At 35.9% G+C, this 17942-nt stretch overlaps 1 protein-coding gene across 1 annotated transcript in view; it reads right to left on the bottom strand.

The window, feature by feature from the left end:
* LOC127454863 (transmembrane protein 260-like) overlaps positions 1–7554 on the bottom strand; it is a 68055-nt gene extending 60501 nt beyond the window's left edge. The window contains exons 1-2 of the mRNA XM_051722345.1: positions 7002–7554; positions 154–185 (exon numbers count right to left, since the gene is read on the bottom strand). Coding sequence (XP_051578305.1) covers positions 154–185; positions 7002–7113 — 144 coding nt within the window. The 5' untranslated portion in view covers positions 7114–7554. The remainder of the gene's footprint in view (positions 1–153; positions 186–7001) is intronic.
* Between the last annotated feature and the right edge of the window lie 10388 nt (positions 7555–17942).

Here is a 17942-nt window from a genome sequence, read left to right on the forward strand (position 1 = left end):
AAAAAAAGTGCGTCGAAAAGAAGAGAGGATCAAAAAAACCTGTGGCCTGAAAAGTAAATTAATCATCTTTCTTCTCCCCCCATACTTAATTAAACTTTCTTAATGTGTATGAGTTAATGAGTGGATTGATTAAACAATGCAGCTAATGCTTACCCCCAGCTCACAAGCAGCAGTGATCAGCTCTCCTGTGGTAGAAAAACAGAGAGGGAAATTAATGTAAACCCAATAATTATTATTAAGAGACAAGTCCGCTCCTGAAAGTTTTCCCAAATCAAATACTTGCACTGGGTTTTGCATTAATTTGCCCGGATCAAAACCGGCAAAATCTTCCCAGTGTGACATTTCCTAAGCGACACGTTCATTCTCTTCTAGCACACACAGCTCCCCTGATCCCTGAACAGACAGATGCACACATACACAGGCAATTCTATTCAGTCTTTCCATATTCTGTGACTCGAGGTGCACGCGTAGCACCCTATCCATTACCGTATAGCTTACACAGGCGTAAACATATGCCCGTGAGCGTGGTCCCTCTATGCAGAGCCCCACACATACAAAAAGCTTCTACTGAAAATCAATGAGTGCCTGTAATGTACTTCTGTGTTTCCTCTCCTCATCTCTGAATGCTCACACAATTTTCACACGTATCTCAAGACCTGTAAACCATGACCAGAACATACTATAACCAGGTTATAATAAAATTTATCCCACGTACACTGTAACCACACTTTTTGACCAATGAATTTCCATGACTTTTTCATGAAATCTCCAGTCGTTATGATTACTGGATAAGGATGATTTAGAAACCATTGTTTAATCATTGTTTAATGTGCAAATATCGCCAATAAAACCTTCAATGAATAGACTGGTGTTATTGTTTCATGAGCATGTTCTACTCTAATTAATGACCCAACATAGTACAAAACTGTCCTTTAAAATCAAACAGTGAAATACATTCATATTAATTTATTAATGTCAATGTATTAATATTACCATTAAGTTTTTTTTTTGTTTTTTTTTTGGGCTGTGTTAAATTTTATTTTACCTTGCATAGTTTTGTTCCTGCATGGTTTGAGAAAGAGGTATTGTCGCATTACCTGTACATTTTGGCATCTGCTTAATTGGCTAGCTTCTACCAAATGATTGAACAAATTAATCTGTGCAAAAATAACAAAGAAAGCAGAGTTTGATTATAAGACTTTGAAGTCAACAACAATAGATATGGGAAGCATTCTCACCATACTTTAAAAAGTTGATAAGCCTTTTTATTTAAATTCTATGGTTAGTTCCATTTTATTATTTGCATTTAGCATTATTTTTATCATTTTGTCCTGGCCCTATCACAACAGACCTGCAACCCATTTTTGGTCTATGGCTGACCAGATAAGAATCACAGTTTTCGAGCAGAGCAATACAAGAAAATTTATATTGATTATTGAAATGTCCATGATTTTTTAATATATTATTAATTGTTATGTCTTATCCAGCCATAGAAATCAAAATGTTCAAATTTAGAGTATATATTTTGGACAAAAATGCACTGAAAAAAAAATATTTTGTGTTGAAGTAAATATACTGTAGCATAAAAGTACTTTCTACATTGAATAAGTTAAAGCGTGAACTTGAAAATATTAAGTAAATTCTACATTCAAACATGTAAAAAATGAATGCTCTAGCTTATAAGTAAATATTATTTATGATTGTTTGATATTTTTACAATGTGTCAGTGTGTATTATTCCTAAAGTAGAAAATCTTGTCATATTTTTTGCTAATTTGAGTAAATTTCATTGTTAAATAAAATAAGTACATTTTACATGACTTTTCGAAGCTGGTGTTCCCAGCATGCACTGGGCTTGAATAATATAATATATGTCATATGTCATGTAGTACTTGATTAAACATATGTTAGTAAGGAAAATTCAAAATGTGACATGTTCTAATAATATGTTTTAAATGTTACTGTTTATTTAAATACTACGTATAACATTTTTGTAAGTAAAATGTACTGAATTTACAAAAATGTTTAAGTTGAAGTTACTCACTTTAACCAATAATGTAATAAAGTGGGGGCCTGGGTAGCTCAGCGAGTAAAGACGCTGACTACCACCCCTGGAGTCACGTGTTCGAGTCCAGGGCGTGCTGAGTGACTTCAGCCAGGTCTCCTAAGCAACTAAGTTGGCCCGGTTGCTAGGGAGGGTAGAGTCACATGGGGTAACCTCCTCGTGGTCGCTATAATGTGTGGTTCTTGCTCTTGGTAGGGCACATAGTGAGTTGTGCAAGGATGCCGCAGAGAATAGCGTAAAGCCTCCACACACGCTATGTCTCCACGGTAATGCTCTCAACAAGCCACGTGATAAGATGCACGGATTGATGTCTCAGACATGGAGGCAACTGAGATTCGTCCTCCACCACTCGGATTGAGGCAGGTCACTGCGCCACCATGGGGACTTGGGACATATTGGGAGTTGGGCATTCCAAATTGGGGAGAAAATAAAAAAATAATAATGTAATAAAGTTCAATAAATTTTACTTAGTTTTATACCATTAAGGTTTAAAAAACTGTGAGCAAAAACTTGTGAAATAAAAATTAAGTAAATCTTACTAGTCATTTTAAAAGGATGCTAAGGGTAAAAAATAAATATTTTCCAAAAGATGACTACACAGGTATGTGGTGACATATTCATTACTAAAGTTTTTAACATGACAGAAATTAATTAATTCACTACACATTATATATACATAGCTAGAAATCTACAAACAAAAAATCTGTATTTAAACTACAGTTAAGACAATGAATAAAAGTCTAATTGCTTAGTAATCACAAATGTTTTTGCCCTGTTGCAAAAATCCAAGCAATGCTGCCTGATGCAATACTTGCCTAAACACAGAATAATCCTATAAACTGTGCTCTCTGATGCAATACAAAATGTTCAGTGCATCACAAAAATGTTAAATCGTTAGCTGGCACTTCCTGCGTATCACTAGCTGTCATATGTTTTCGTTGTCGTTTTGGAAGTCCTCTATCTGTAGGTGCAGACCCCTTACACTTCAGTGCCTGAATTTTCTTTGCTTTCACTTTCCTATTTAGAAGAGCAATAAATACACACACACACACGGTGAGGCCAGGTCGACCACATTTCTAAGCGTGTGGATCTCCCTGTAATCAAAATGTTCCATGTTATACATCACAGTTTAATTCACAGCAGTGCAGTAATGTGTCTACAGCTGAATGCGGGGCGCAGTCCCGCAGAAGGAAGGCTAATAGGGAAAAGGGTGCAAATGCAGTTGAGCACAGGGCAGCAAATGTAAGGAACCAAGTGTCTGTGATAGCACACCATCCGGCACCAACAGCAGCCTTTTTCCTCCCTTTAATCCCCATAATTTCCACACTCGCATTCCTAGACAACAGCGGTCCCGCGGGGCACCCGCTCAGCCTCTCCAGGGCGCAGCACACCTAAAGAGATTAGGACTGCGAGACGGAGACCTGGAGAATTTCTGCCAAGCATTCAGCTACCGCTATCACGCCAGCATCCTGCAATGTCCCTAAACGCCACGCTTAAGGGGCTGGCTGATTTTTGTTCTCTCTCTCCGTAAACCCCAAACAGCTTCTTGCCACCCCCCCCAAAGCCTCCAAAAGCCACCCTGCCCGCTCAGATGCTGTAAAAGCTCACAGAACAACTGCTTCTTGTTTGCACACCCCAGAAGAAAAACTATTATTTTGTCCTTCTCCATTATTGAACCTGGATATTTAGAGGGGAATATTAAAAAAAAAAAAAGCATTGGTGGGGTATTTTGCAATAATAGAAAACAGGGCTATACTTGCTTGAGTAAAGGAAAATGGTATATCTTTTGAAGACTAACTTTATTCTGAGCAAATCAAAAGCACTATAAATAATGGTGCCTTCAAAGGAAATAGTCGTATGGGACCATAATGTTAAGAACAACAAACTCATCGGTGAGAATCATTCTTAAGAAAATAAAGAATCAAAATTCATAAACTATATGCAGGAGAGTTCAATAAAATACAAAAATGAGAGCATCCCTAAAAATATTTGATTAAAAGAAACATTTGTTCCAAACTGACTATATACAGCTGACTGTCTTAAGCAATGAAATACTGTTTAAATTCTGATGACATTCACATTCACATGTGACTTACATGAAACCAGACTTCATGTTTTCACCAATTTAGCATTAAAGGAACATTCTGGGTTCAACACAAGTTAAGCTCAATCAACAGCATTTGTGACATAATGTTGATTACCACAAAAATTAAGTTGAACTTGTCCCTCCTTTTCTGTAAAAAAAAAAAAAAAAAGCAAACATCTGGGTTACAGTGAGACACTTACGATGGAAGTTAATGGGGCCTATCCGTAAATGTTAAAATACATACTGTTTCAAAAGTATAGCCATAAGAAGTAAACAATATGCGTGTTAACATGATTTAAGTGTGACAAATTGCTTAACTCTTTAAGCTCAGAATAGCCCGCACAGAAAAATTAATTGTCAAAATACTAATAACTACAGTCTTGACCAACACAAAATAGGTATAGTTTTTAAGCTTAGAAGCTGTAATTTACAATGCATGTAGACATTATTACCAAAACTAAACAAGTACTTTGAAATTTGCAGACAAATCAGAAGTGTTTCGTTTTGATAATTTAGTAATACATTTCCTGTTAAAACGAGCCCACACACAATGTATTCAGATGCATTGATCATTATATATTCCAAACAGCACATAATATGCTATCTGGCTAAAAACACATTTGCTTTCCTGGATCAGAAGACTTCATCGGAAATTATGTAGTACGATGTCCAGTGTCATGGAACACTATCGCATTAGGATTCAGATCGCTGCAACCAGAAGTGGAAGTCATCCAAATATGGGCAGAGAGGATCATTCACTGTAATTACATATGACCACAAGGAGATGACGCCAAGTACATGACACAGACTCAATGATGACTCAAATGACACAGAATGGAACTGAATGAGATCTTGTTACTCATGCCTGCATGCTTTGGAGAGAGAGCATACCTTTTGTCATTGTTGTATTTGCATGTGTAATTAGTTCTTATGTACAATTATTATGTTTTATTTATTTGGAGAGGCTTTTAAACACTTGGAGATGTTTTTGGACAGTAGAATGAATTATTTTTGTAATGCTAGAACTTGCTTTGTTGTATCAACACAAAGTTTTACTCAGTTACAGGTGACCTGTTAGGGAACAAAACAAAAGCAGTTTTTCAGAGCCACCTCATTTACATCCTGAAATATATAATGTCAAATCAGAAAAATAAGGAAAAGGTTTTTTGTGACTTTTTAGTAGTTTCGTAGGCTGAGAATCTCATAATTTATTATAATCTACATAATTTAAAAGTTTTCTTTAACATGATACCAAACATCTGACCCCAAACATCTGACCCTCTTTGTTTTTTTTTTTTGTTTTTTTTTTGGTGAGTTATATGCCTTTAATTTTGGGCATGCCACTGAAACAGGACATTTTTAAAAACACTTTCAGAGTTTAAAGGGTTAATAACCTTTTGTCTTTAAAGTTACATCCAATTGTACAACTTCGCTGACATGATGACATATGCCGTAAATCCTATAACTCTAAAACATCGATAAAAACGACTCTTTAAATAACTTCACATCTCAAATAATACACAAGTTTTAACAAAAGAATGAATGTATGCACTTTTATAAAATGTTATGCTTCACATTTCTGCCTTTAAACCCTCTAAAAATGTGGCCCCATTCACTTCCATTGCAAGTGCCTCACTGTAACCTCGATTTTGGCTTCTTCTTTTTTTTTATAGATTTTTGTGGTAATCAACATTATGGCAAAAAATGCTGTGGATTGAGCCTAACTTGTATTGAACCCAGAATATTTATTTAATATCACAATATATTTCTCTCCATGGTCATGCTGCCAAAGTCTGCTAACCTCTTGACTTCAATTATTTAAAATAATGTCTGAAGTAAACAAATTTCATAAACAAATTTCACAACATAACTAAAAATCTTGTATGACTGACAATCCTAAAAATATTTTAATAATAAAATAAGTCATTTAAAAATAGGTGCTAAAATAAAATAGAACGTGAAAATTTAACATAAAAGCATCAACATGTACAGTGGCCCCAAAAACTATTTGGACACTTAAAAATGTAAGAATTGTATTAGATAACAAAATATCAAACCAAGTGGCATCTGTGCTCTGACTCTTTTCTGAGCCATTTGTGCAATAACTTGTAAACATATGGTGCAAAAGTCATTTTTTGTCAGTTCCCTTGAAAAGGTCACACAGGTGTTCTAGCAGAGTAACCACAAGTGTGGTTCATCAAATCATTTATAGACATCTTCCAATAATGTTTGACAGGCAGAAATACTTTGTCTTCATTTTAAACAGTAAAATGTTTGTTTTGCTTGAAAAATGTGCTTGTACTATCTTTCTTTATAATAAAAAACACTTGTGTTTTTATTATTATTATTTAATGAAATGCCATTCATGCATTTATTTTGTGTGTGTGTGTATGTTTATACTACATTATGGGGACCAACTGTCCCCACAAGGATAGTAAAACCTGAGATCACCTACCTTGTGGGGCCCAGCCAATGGTCCCCATGAGGGAAATGGCTTATTAAACATACTAAACGATAAAAATGTAAAAATGCAAAAAGGTTTCTGTGAGGGTTAGGTTTAGGGGATAGAAATTATCGTTAGATCTGTATAACATCCATAAAATGCATGGATGTCTATGGAGAGTCCCCACAATGATATAAAAACAAGTTTGAGTGTGTGTGTGTGTGTGTGTGTGTAAATACTTTTGGGGGCCACTGCTGGAGATTCATTCCGATTAAATGAGATTTCAAAAGGTCTCTTGCAGTTCATATTTCATCATGCCATATGGTGTATGTATGTGATATTACAGCATGCTGCTCTGTTATAGGCTGCATGTGATATAAACACAAACACATGTGACTGTAGCCATACCTGAGTCTCCACCGGGTACAGTTCGAGCAGCGCAAGCTACATACACCGCTAAAACACAAGCGAATGTAGCTCCTGTCAGCGTCCACGTCAGCTTGTCCGCCTCCGACGACATTTTACACGGCGTCTTCTAACGTGAATGTTTCTTCTTTGCACGTTTATGCACGTGTCGTGTTATGTAGCGTGGCTCGAGACCCATTCATTTCGCGTGTCGTTAAAATATGTTGATAAATTAATGTTGTTTCACGAATGCACGCCAGTACACGAAAGATGTTATCGACGTTCAAATAAAGTAAAATGAACAGAAGTATCGCTCAAGTGTGTATACTGGCAGCAGCATTTGTTTCTGTAGATAGCATAGCAAATGTTGCGTTTAACAGCAGCGTTCGCGCCAAACTGACCGTAATCAATATCACCTCATTACGCTTAATATTAATATTCGCAGAATCGCAATCAAACACAGAGCAAATATATATATAAATACTGACAATATTTACACCTGCATTGTTTATTTGAGACTTTTTCAGCCTGGACTTGAAGCTGGTGCTGAATCTGACTTCCTGGTTGGGCGGGGTTTGTTGGAGCACTAGCAAAAAATTACCATAGTAACCATAGTTTCCGTAACTACTAAAAACCATTATAAATTAATAATAAATGAATATGTCATCGCCTTCAAACTGTGTATGAAGCTTTAAGAATCGCTATCTTTTTATTTACAGTGGTGGTTAATAAGTTTAAAGAGGTTTATTGCAGTAACAATAACTGTAGTGTTATCTGCACTAATAAACTATGGTTAATTTGGTAATTTTTAGTTAGGGAGTCCATACTACAGTATAGCCCACTACAACAATGCACTCTCAGGATAGTGTGTATGAGCAGCTGCAGTCCTGTGAGTCTCTCAGAACCAGAGTTTAGTATTAGATTAAGTGCTTTCTACATAGAATAAGTTAAAGCGTGAACTTGAAAATATTAAGTAAATTCTAAATTTGTACTGATTTCAAACATGTAAAAATTCATGCTCTAGCTTATAAGTAAATGTTATTCATGATTGTTTGTTATCTTTACAATTTGTCATCAATCCTAAAGTAGAAAACCTTGTCATATTTATTTGCTAATTTGAGTAAATTTCACAGGTAAATAAAATATGTCAGTTTTACTTAACTTTTTGAAGCTGGTGTTCCAAGCATTAGCTGGCATGGTCAGTTTATTTACACCTTTTTATAGTTGATTTTGTCATTACATTTGGTAACTTCTTGTTTTGTGAAGTCTGACGTTCATTTTCTACTCAAAATTACCCATTCATGATAAAAGTAAATTACCTTTTGCTTGTTACCGTCATTGTGTTTGGTGTGCCAAGTGTTGAGGTTTTCCTGCACGGACTTGTATCTTTTTACTATCGCCATTTATTTAAAGTAATGTTGTCCAGTTGACTACATAGCATGCATTAAAGGAATAGTTCACCCAAAAATATATTTTTTTATTAATATTAATCATTTACTGACCCCCATGCCATCCCAGATGTTTATGACTTTCTTTCTTCTGCAGAACACAAACAAAGATTTTTATAAAAATATTTCAGCTCTTAGTTCCTCACAATGCAAGTGAATGGGTGCCAAAATTTGAACGCTCCAAAAAGCACATAAAGGCAGCATAAAAGTAATCCATATGACTCCAGTTGTTAAACCTATATCTTCATAAGTGATATGATAGGTGTGGGTGAGAAACAGATAAATATTTAAGTCAATTTTTGCTAGAAATTCATCAATCTGCCCAGTAGGGGGCGTTTGCATGAAGAATGTGAATCACTAAAAACACAAGAAGAAGAATGTGAAAGTTAAAGTGGAGATTGACTGAGCAGTGTGCAGAATTTATAGTAAAAATTTACTTAAATATTGATCTATTTCTCACCCATACCTATCAAATCGCTTCTGAAGATATCAATTTAACCACTGGAGTTGTATGAATACATTTATGCTGACTTATGTGATTTTTGGAGCTTCAAAATTTTTGCACCCATTCACTTGTATTGAATGGACCTACAGAGCTGAGATATTCTTCTAAATATCTTCATTTGTGTTCAGCAGAAGAAAGAATGTCATGCACATATGGGATGGCATGAGGCATGAGAATTTTTAGGAGAACTATCCCTATAAGCTTCCCTGTGGAAAGCTTCCATATGTCATGAGGTACATGATTAATCATATTTTTATAAGGAAATTTAAAAATGTGAAATGTTCCAATAAAATGTTCATTTAAATTGTACTAAATTTATTTAAGTACCATGTAAATCAGGGGTCCCCAATTAGTTTTCACCAAGGGCCAAATTCGGTCAACAATACAAAGTCAAGGGCCACAGCTGTCGATGTAATGATAAAAAAAAAAAATTTGTGCTGCTGCTATTATTATTATTATTACTATTGTTGTTTTTACTATTAAAAGAGTCACGCATAAATATTCAGATATTTTTATTATTAGTTATTTTTCTCTAGAAAAACTGTGTGCAAAAACTTTCAAAATAAAAATGAAGTTAATCTTACTACCTTAATGACTTACCCTTCAATGCCTGACAAGTGGAAAGTTTCAAGAGTGGAAGGGTTACCCTCATAAAAATGTCATCTAAAGTGAGTCTGATCCTTGACTAAATTAAGAGCTTGGAGAGGTAGAGATGTGTCAGCACCTCAGAGTTCCTAATCCTCCACGCTCCCCCTCTTACTACCGTCCCTACTGTCTAATCACTGTTTAAACCACCTACCTGACACACACACATTCTCTCTCTCTGTCTTTTTTAACACATATACACAAACCTGTTTCTCAAAGTAAAATATATTACAGTAAATACTTTTTTTGAAATTACTAAGAGAAATATATCATATTCAAGACATATTCCTTAAATCTTGCATATGTCATCCATCTCACTCTGGTCGTAATACTACTCATTTATAACAACACATTTTAACTAATGCATACAGTTTCCTCTCTAAGCCACAGTGAAATAATATGCACATAAATAACATTTACATTATGATATTGGTATATTGCTCTCAGGAAAATTGATTCATAAGGAAGAGCATAATTTGCATTGGTGGCAGTAACATAAGCAGGTGATTTAGGATTAGTAACAAGTCAGTTACTAAGACTCAACCTCAGAAGCCGATGAGAATAAAGTATTAATACTGTATTAAAACAGCGAACACTAGTATCTGTAGTGCTAAATGCATACATTTTAAATGTACTGTAAATATGAACTTTCATTTTTAAGGTTTAAACACTAGGAGACATTTAGAGGATGTGAGATTTAGGTTGAAATGTTGAAGGTAGGCTTAGATATTATTATTTTGACAGGTTATTCTGGGTAAATCTTGGTGTGTCTTAATTCTGCAGCAAATTGTAACTAAGTCTGCTGTTCAGAAAGTTTGGGTGTTCGTTTCACCATTGAGGGGCCAGAATGGAGAAATATCTAGATTCAGGGGGCGTCTTTTGTGCCAAAGGACATGGGAACAAGGGATCTGAATGTAAAATGTGTCGACTGAAGAAAATGGCAGGTTTCCACAAATGTCAAATATGTATTTTAAACTATTTTTTTTTTTTTTTATGTGCCTGCTGACTACAGCTGGTGCAAGGATGACACCAAAAAAAATCACAGCATTTTAAGTGCAAATCCAGTGTGCTAAATGGTAACGCATCATATATTGACATCTGCACATAAATTCAATCACTCAATGCATCAATGAAAACTGGATTAGGTTTTCCTAAATCGCAGATAAATCCACCACTCATTGCAATATGTTTCAGCTAACAGCCTGTTGCTTACTTACTGTATACTGACAGTCTGTTTTAATCTAAACCCAAGAGCCTAGCAAACAAGTGGATTTTCAATAAAGCCCTTTAAAATCTGTAGTGAAAAATCCCATGATCCTCTGTGTTAGCTACACAAATATGCAGAGCAATGAAAGGATTCAGTGCAAAACAGATTAATTGCACTAGTAAATGCAATATTTCTCTCATGTAGTGAACCCTGTGTATTAGCAGTGTACCCTATTTATTAACATACAGCTCTATCAGACGAGCTTTTCACAATCTCTGAGACAAGCATGTAATGATATACAATTTATTGGGATCTCAGATTCTTGACAACCAACGCACAACATAAAGGCGCTCTTGCATACATCAACTGACTGACTATTCAAGGTACATTTAGGTCACCTTTGTCTTCTGTTTACCTCCTTGTAGTTTACAAAGCACTCCAATTAAAATCCCAGAGATTAGGACAATTGTGATTAATATTCTGCGGTGGGGCCTGGGGTATAGGAAACAACAAAAACGGGGGTTGCTTGAAATTGCCATGAGCAGAACACCTAATGGAGGCCAATTAAAATAAGAGGATTCAATTTAGCCAAAGCAACAGGAACCTAAAGATAATGCATGTATCTTAAATTGCAGTAGATGCCAGTTGCAGCAAACCCCTTAACTCCTACAGTGATAATAACTTTACAATTCCAACCATGTCCACACTAATAAGTTTTCAGGTTAAAAGGTTTAAATTTTCCGTTTCATAACGTCATTGATTTCTAAACTATGCGGTACTAGAAAGTGTTTTTGGAAATAGCAGGTTTGGTGGAGCATGATGTATTCGAGCATGGATCAGAGGCGTAAAATGAAGCAAAATGAATGCGTTTTCATCCACAAAGTGTGGATGTGGCCGAAGTTTTCTTAACCTTACAGGTATGTTGCAATTGGGAACTGGTGCCGATAAAGTTTTGGTATCGAGGCAGAAAGCATGCAGAAAGAATAAGTAACATGTTTTAGAACACATAAAATTTAGAATACCTGTATTTTTAACTTAAATATAAGCCTTAAAAAAGTAAATGAAATTGTTCAAATTGGACAAATGAAAGTGGTTTGGGTTGTGACGAATTCTGATACGTAATGGAACCCAACCAGCTGTTACTTCATTTAACTTCAAGAGACGACAGAATAAAACATTTAAAAAAAGATTTAAATTGAGACACAGTGGAAAGACTGCCAGGTTCAAGGAGTGTGTGTGGGACAGAGGAGGTGCGTGAGGGAGAGTGAGACAGCACATCACAGCGTGGGCTCGATGTGGGAGCAATCCAGTTACTTAAACTGATCAAGATTTAATTAACACAACGCTCGGCAATTACTCTGTAATTAAAGTCATTTGTCCTCTTGTGGAGCTGAGAGTGCCACTGCTGATATAGAGCTGCAAATTAGAGAGGTGAAAAGAGGAGGGGGAAGATGCTTGTGATGTGTTTGTGTATTAGCCCTAGTTTGAAGAGTATAAATAAATGGCAGTTTTGACTAAGTGGTTATTTTGTAATTTTGCTTTGCTTTGCGTGTGTGTGAATTCTATGCTTCACACTAAAATACCAATATCATACATTTTTTTTTTTTATAAAAGCTATTGTGAAAACGAGTCAAAACAATAAAACCACTCTGGCATACATTAAGGCATAGGTCATATAAATTATGAAGGTAGATTGCATATATATATATATATATATATATATATATATATATATACACACACACAGTATATTATAAATGTCAGTTCAGGGCAAGTTATCACATTTAGTGTTGAATTGTGTTACTAATGTTACTAATGCTTAATGAAAGTGTGTAAAGAGTCTAAATTGGTACTTAAAGGGATACTGTAGTTCACCCAAAAATGAAAATTCTCTCATCATTTACTCACTTTCATGCCATCCCAGATGTATTTGGCTTTCTTTCTTCTGCTGAACACAAACAAAGATTTTTAGAAGAATATTTCAGCTCTGTAGATCCTTTCAATGCAAGTGAATGGTGATCAGACCTTTGAAGCTCAGTATATAAAGGCAGTAATCCATATGACTCCAGTGGTTTAATATGTGTCTTCTGAAGCAATACAATCACTGGAGTGAGAAACAGATCAATATTTCAATCCTTTTTTACTATAAATCTCCACTTTCACTTTCACTTTCAGAATCTGCAAGTGGAGATTTAAAGTAAAAAAGGACTTAAATATGAATCTGTTTCTCACACACAGCTGTCATTTCGCTTCTGAAGATATGGATTTAACCACTGGAGTCATATGGATTACATTTATGCTGCCTTTATATTCTTTTTGGATCTTGACATTTCTGGTCACCATTCACTTACACTGTATGGACCTACAGTGCTGATATATTCTTCTAAAAATCTTCATTTGTGTCCAGCAGAAGAAAGAAAGTCAAACACATCTGGGATGGCATGAGAGTGAGCAAATGATGAGAGAATTGTTATTTATGGGTGAACTACCCGTTTAATACACTTAAAATGAAATTTTCATCAAAACATGGAACTAATCTCAAAAGTATTCCAAAATAATCAGATAATCAAATATATTATATACCACGTGTAATCAAAATGATTACATTAATGATTACACTTTTAGTTTGTAATCAATACCAGATTACATTTCAGAAGTAATCTACCAACTGATATTGGGACTAGTTGTCATGTGTGTTTTAAATGCTGTGATTTTATACAATTCTCTAATTACATTGTCTGTTGACCAAAACAATGGTTTCTATTTTTGTATACCTTTTACATCTTGGTGTATTTGTATTCCATAACTGTTTTACCATTTTTATTTTTCTGGGGGGAAAAAACATTAAATAGCCTATAACTTTTAAATACAGTTATTTTATTAAAAGCATTTTTTTTCTTCTTTTTTTTTTACTTTAGAGTAGTGTTTCAAATTTCTTCTCAAATCAATGTCAATAAACAGCAGAATCTTGACCCATAATGCAGTATGACAACCACTCAACCAGGGTCAACACTATTGAAACTGAAGAAACTCTTGAAGCCAAGACTTTAAGTAATGTGTCTATTGAGAAAATTACATTCAAAAATAATCACACCCTGAGAAATATTCACTGGAGTAAAAAGTGTGACTAGTCTCCCATATAGCCTGCCATTATATTGAAATATTTGCCATAATGGTTTTCTGTCCTCTGCAAATAACATGGAACAGCTAATATGACACAAACCAATTTTTGTGTGTGTGTGTAGATGTTTAATTTGACGTCATGTATGCTATCAAACGGTTTATATATATATATATATATAAACAGCAGTGCACCTCCACTTTGTGTCCTTGTAAACAATCTGCGATTACAACTGAGCAGGCTCACGCTGTTCGTTCATACCGAGGCAAAGATTACACGTAAAGGAGCAATTAAAGAGACGTTTCAAACCCGTCTCCCATTTTCAGAGGTGAATGTCTGTGAGGAAAGTGAATGCGGACCTCTCCCCACCGCACCTAAACCTTCAGACAGTAGCCATGAGCGCAACTCCACTTACAGGCCGTAGATAATTAATAGGAAATTTTCAGCGGCAAACAGTGACTAATTGCACTAGACAGAAATAGCGAGGAATTAATAACATGCATCCAACACTTGCCACCATCCCCTACCGCTTCAATTTGCCGGGAGATTAAAAAATTAGGAGCGCGGGGGAAACAAACGTGTGTGTGTGAGTGTGAGAGAGCGCGCGCGCGCTTACTATCGCTACAGGCGATGATCTGCATTTCATCTCGCGGGGCCTCAAGCAGGGGAAAGAGGTAAATATCACGTGCACCAACACGGTCGAACGAAGGTGCCCTATTGATAATTTGGCGTCCAGCCTCAAGACCACCTGTGGCCTTTATTGCCTTGCCAGTTCACAGTCTGTGGACAGGGAAAAGTGGAGGGACTTCATAGTGCTTAGACATGTTTCCCCGCACGAGTTAGGGGCAATCACACCGAACGCGTCCTTTGCGCTAAAAAAGAAAAGAAAAGAAAAGAAAGATGCAGCGCAACGAATAGGGATGCTAACTTTCCCCCATGCGAATACGGGACACTGGAGCATTTTTGAGTGCTTCAACGCAGTTGAAATAATGCAGTTGTGCTACTCAAGTAAATTTATCGATATTTTTCGATATTTTTACAGTAAAACATGATTAAATTCTCATTTTTAAAAAATTATTATTATTATTTTTATTTTTTTTGCGGCACATCTTTGCCCTAATATCAAAGATCTTACTAGAGAAAAAGGTTATGCTCTAACATTAATTTTCTTCATAGAATTTATTGTAAAATATTGCGCCTGGTAATAGATGCATGTAAAGGCGAGAAATAGCATTTTAGCTTAGCATAAAGCTAAATGTTCACATGACAGTTTACATAAGGTTAACTGTTTTTGCTGCTCCAAACTTCAAAACTCCACAGAGTGTACACAATGACATCCTTTTCTGATTGTTTGTGTTTTTTTGTTTCATAGAATGAGGCAGAAAATATATTATACAAGCTTCCTATACGATGTTAAAGGCTACATTGGTTAGCATGTCATGTAAAAATTCACTAATCGCATAAAAAACATTGGCAAGGCATGTTATCGTATATTTACTGGATTTATGTTTCATCTGTCTAAGCGTTTCTAACTGTTTTTTGATAAGCTGTAGCTGGATGATGTAGCTTCTCTACTGAGCTCCCAAGGGAAAAGTTCCTCAATGACGTCGTATCCATCTTTTCACTCACCACAGTGTGAAAGTGCTCATATGAATTAGACAAATCATAAGAAAATGTTTCACCGCTGTTCAAAAGCTCCTCAAATCACATAATATATATGGATAAATGTTTTTCAACTGAAAAGACTAAATATTAAATGAAACAAATTACAATAAAAGGCAAATTAATCTCTTCAGTTATCAAAATACTTTTGAATGTAACTTTATTCTGATTACCAACTATTTAAATTGTAACTGTAGTGCAATAGTTACTAATATTTAGTATTTTAAATATGTAATCCTGTTACATGTATTCAGTTACTCCCCAACCCTAGACACAACCCTACTCAAGACATATTTTTAACAGTTTAAGTTCTTTTTAACTTATCACATGGCATCTAAAAACACGGCGTTCCTGTGTGAGACACTGAAAAAACAGCTATACGAGGTGGTTAAAGACATACGTGTGCAGTGGCTATTTGCTTTAATAATTTAGTGTTGTGCACCCCTGGGCCACCGTAATTGTCCATGACAATATTTTAAGCCCATTCATGAGAGAGTTCATTACCTTCAAATGTTTAGTTTTGAGTAAATAGTACAAGAGTAGTATCATCAACACCCCCCTAGAGTACCCCTATTGCTACATATTGACCTTTTCTGACCAAGCTATTGTAAATGCACCAAAGGGTCAGGCCCAGATGATCCCCTTATAGTATATCATCACAGGCCCCTAGCAATCAGCTCATTCTTCTGTTTTCACCGAAAGGCTTTGGGACTCTAGTGGTCAGTTGTGCTGTATTAGCAAAGGTCCTGGGGTCCCTAGTTATGAGCTCACACTGTATTTGCCAAGGGTCCGGGGAACCTAGTGCTCAGCTTGCACTGCATTAGCCATAGGCCGTGGATTTCACCTTCCAAATCAACCAAAATCAACACAAGTGCAACAGTGGGTGAAAGTCTTGGGTGCAGTTCCAAGCAAAATAGCAGTCATGACAGTGATGAGACATATACCAATCTACAATAAACATCAGATTTACACAACACAAGTTACAAAACTAATATACACATAATTACTCAACAAAATATACAAATAATAATATACAATGTACAGTATACAATACACACAATATACAATACACAGTATACAATAAAAAATATATATATATATGTGCAGTAAGTTTGTATAGTGTTGTATTGACATTCAGGCTGTCGGTTGATAGTCAGTTGCCAGTGTGTTGTTGAGAGAAATATAATTATGACAGTGCAGTTCTGATATACAGTTGTGCTCAAAAGTTTGCATACACTGGCAGAAATTGTGAAATTTTGGCATTGATTTTGAAAATATGACTGATCATGCAAAAAAACCTGTCTTTTATTTAAGGATAGTGATCATATGAAGCCATTTATTATCACATAGTTTTTTGGCTCCTTTTTAAATCATAATGATAACAGAAATCACCCAAATGGCCCTGATCAAAAGTTGACATACCCTTGAATGTTTGGCCTTGTTACAGACACACAAGGTGACACACACAGGTTTCAATGGCAATTAAAGGTTAATTTCCCACACCTGTGGCTTTTTAAATTGCAGTTAGTATCTGTGTATAAATAGTCAATGAATTTGTTAGCTCTCACGTGGATGCACTGAGCAGGCTAGATACTGAGCCATGGGGAGCAGAAAAGAACTGTCAAAAGACCTGCGTAACAAGGTAATGGAACTTTATAAAGATGGAAAAGGATATAAAAAGATATCCAAAGCCTTGAAAATGCCAGTCAGTAATGTTCAATCACTTATTAAGAAGTGGAAAATTCGGGGATCTCTTGATACCAAGCCAAGGTCAGGTAGACCAAGAAAGATTTCAGCCACAACTGCCAGAAAAACCCACAGGTAACCTAAGGAGAAATACAGGCTGCTCTGGAAAAAGACGGTGTGGTTGTTTCAAGGAGCACAATACGACGATACTTGAACAAAAATGAGCTGCATGGTCGAGTTGCCAAAAAGAAGTCTTTACTGCGCCAATGCCACAAAAAAGCCCAGTTACAATATGCCCGACAACAACTTGACACGCCTCACAGCTTCTGGCACATTGTAATTTGGAGTGACGAGACCAAAATAGAGCTTTATGGTCACAACCATAAGCGCTATGTTTGGAGAGGGGTCAACAAGGCCTATAGTGAAAAGAATACCATCCCCACTGTGAAGCATGGTGGTGCTCACTGATGTTTTGGGGGTGTGTGAGCTCTAAAGGCATGGGAAGATGAATGCAGCATGTTATCAGAAAATACTGGCAGACAATTTGCATTCTTCTGCACGAAAGCTGCGCATGGGACGCTCTTGGACTTTCCAGCACGACAATGACCCTAAGCACAAGGCCAAGTTGATCCTCCAGTGGTTACAGCAGAAAAAGATGAAGGTTCTGGAG

The sequence above is a fragment of the Myxocyprinus asiaticus genome, chromosome 17 (genome assembly GCF_019703515.2).
Source record: "Myxocyprinus asiaticus isolate MX2 ecotype Aquarium Trade chromosome 17, UBuf_Myxa_2, whole genome shotgun sequence".
NCBI lineage: Eukaryota > Metazoa > Chordata > Actinopteri > Cypriniformes > Catostomidae > Myxocyprinus > Myxocyprinus asiaticus.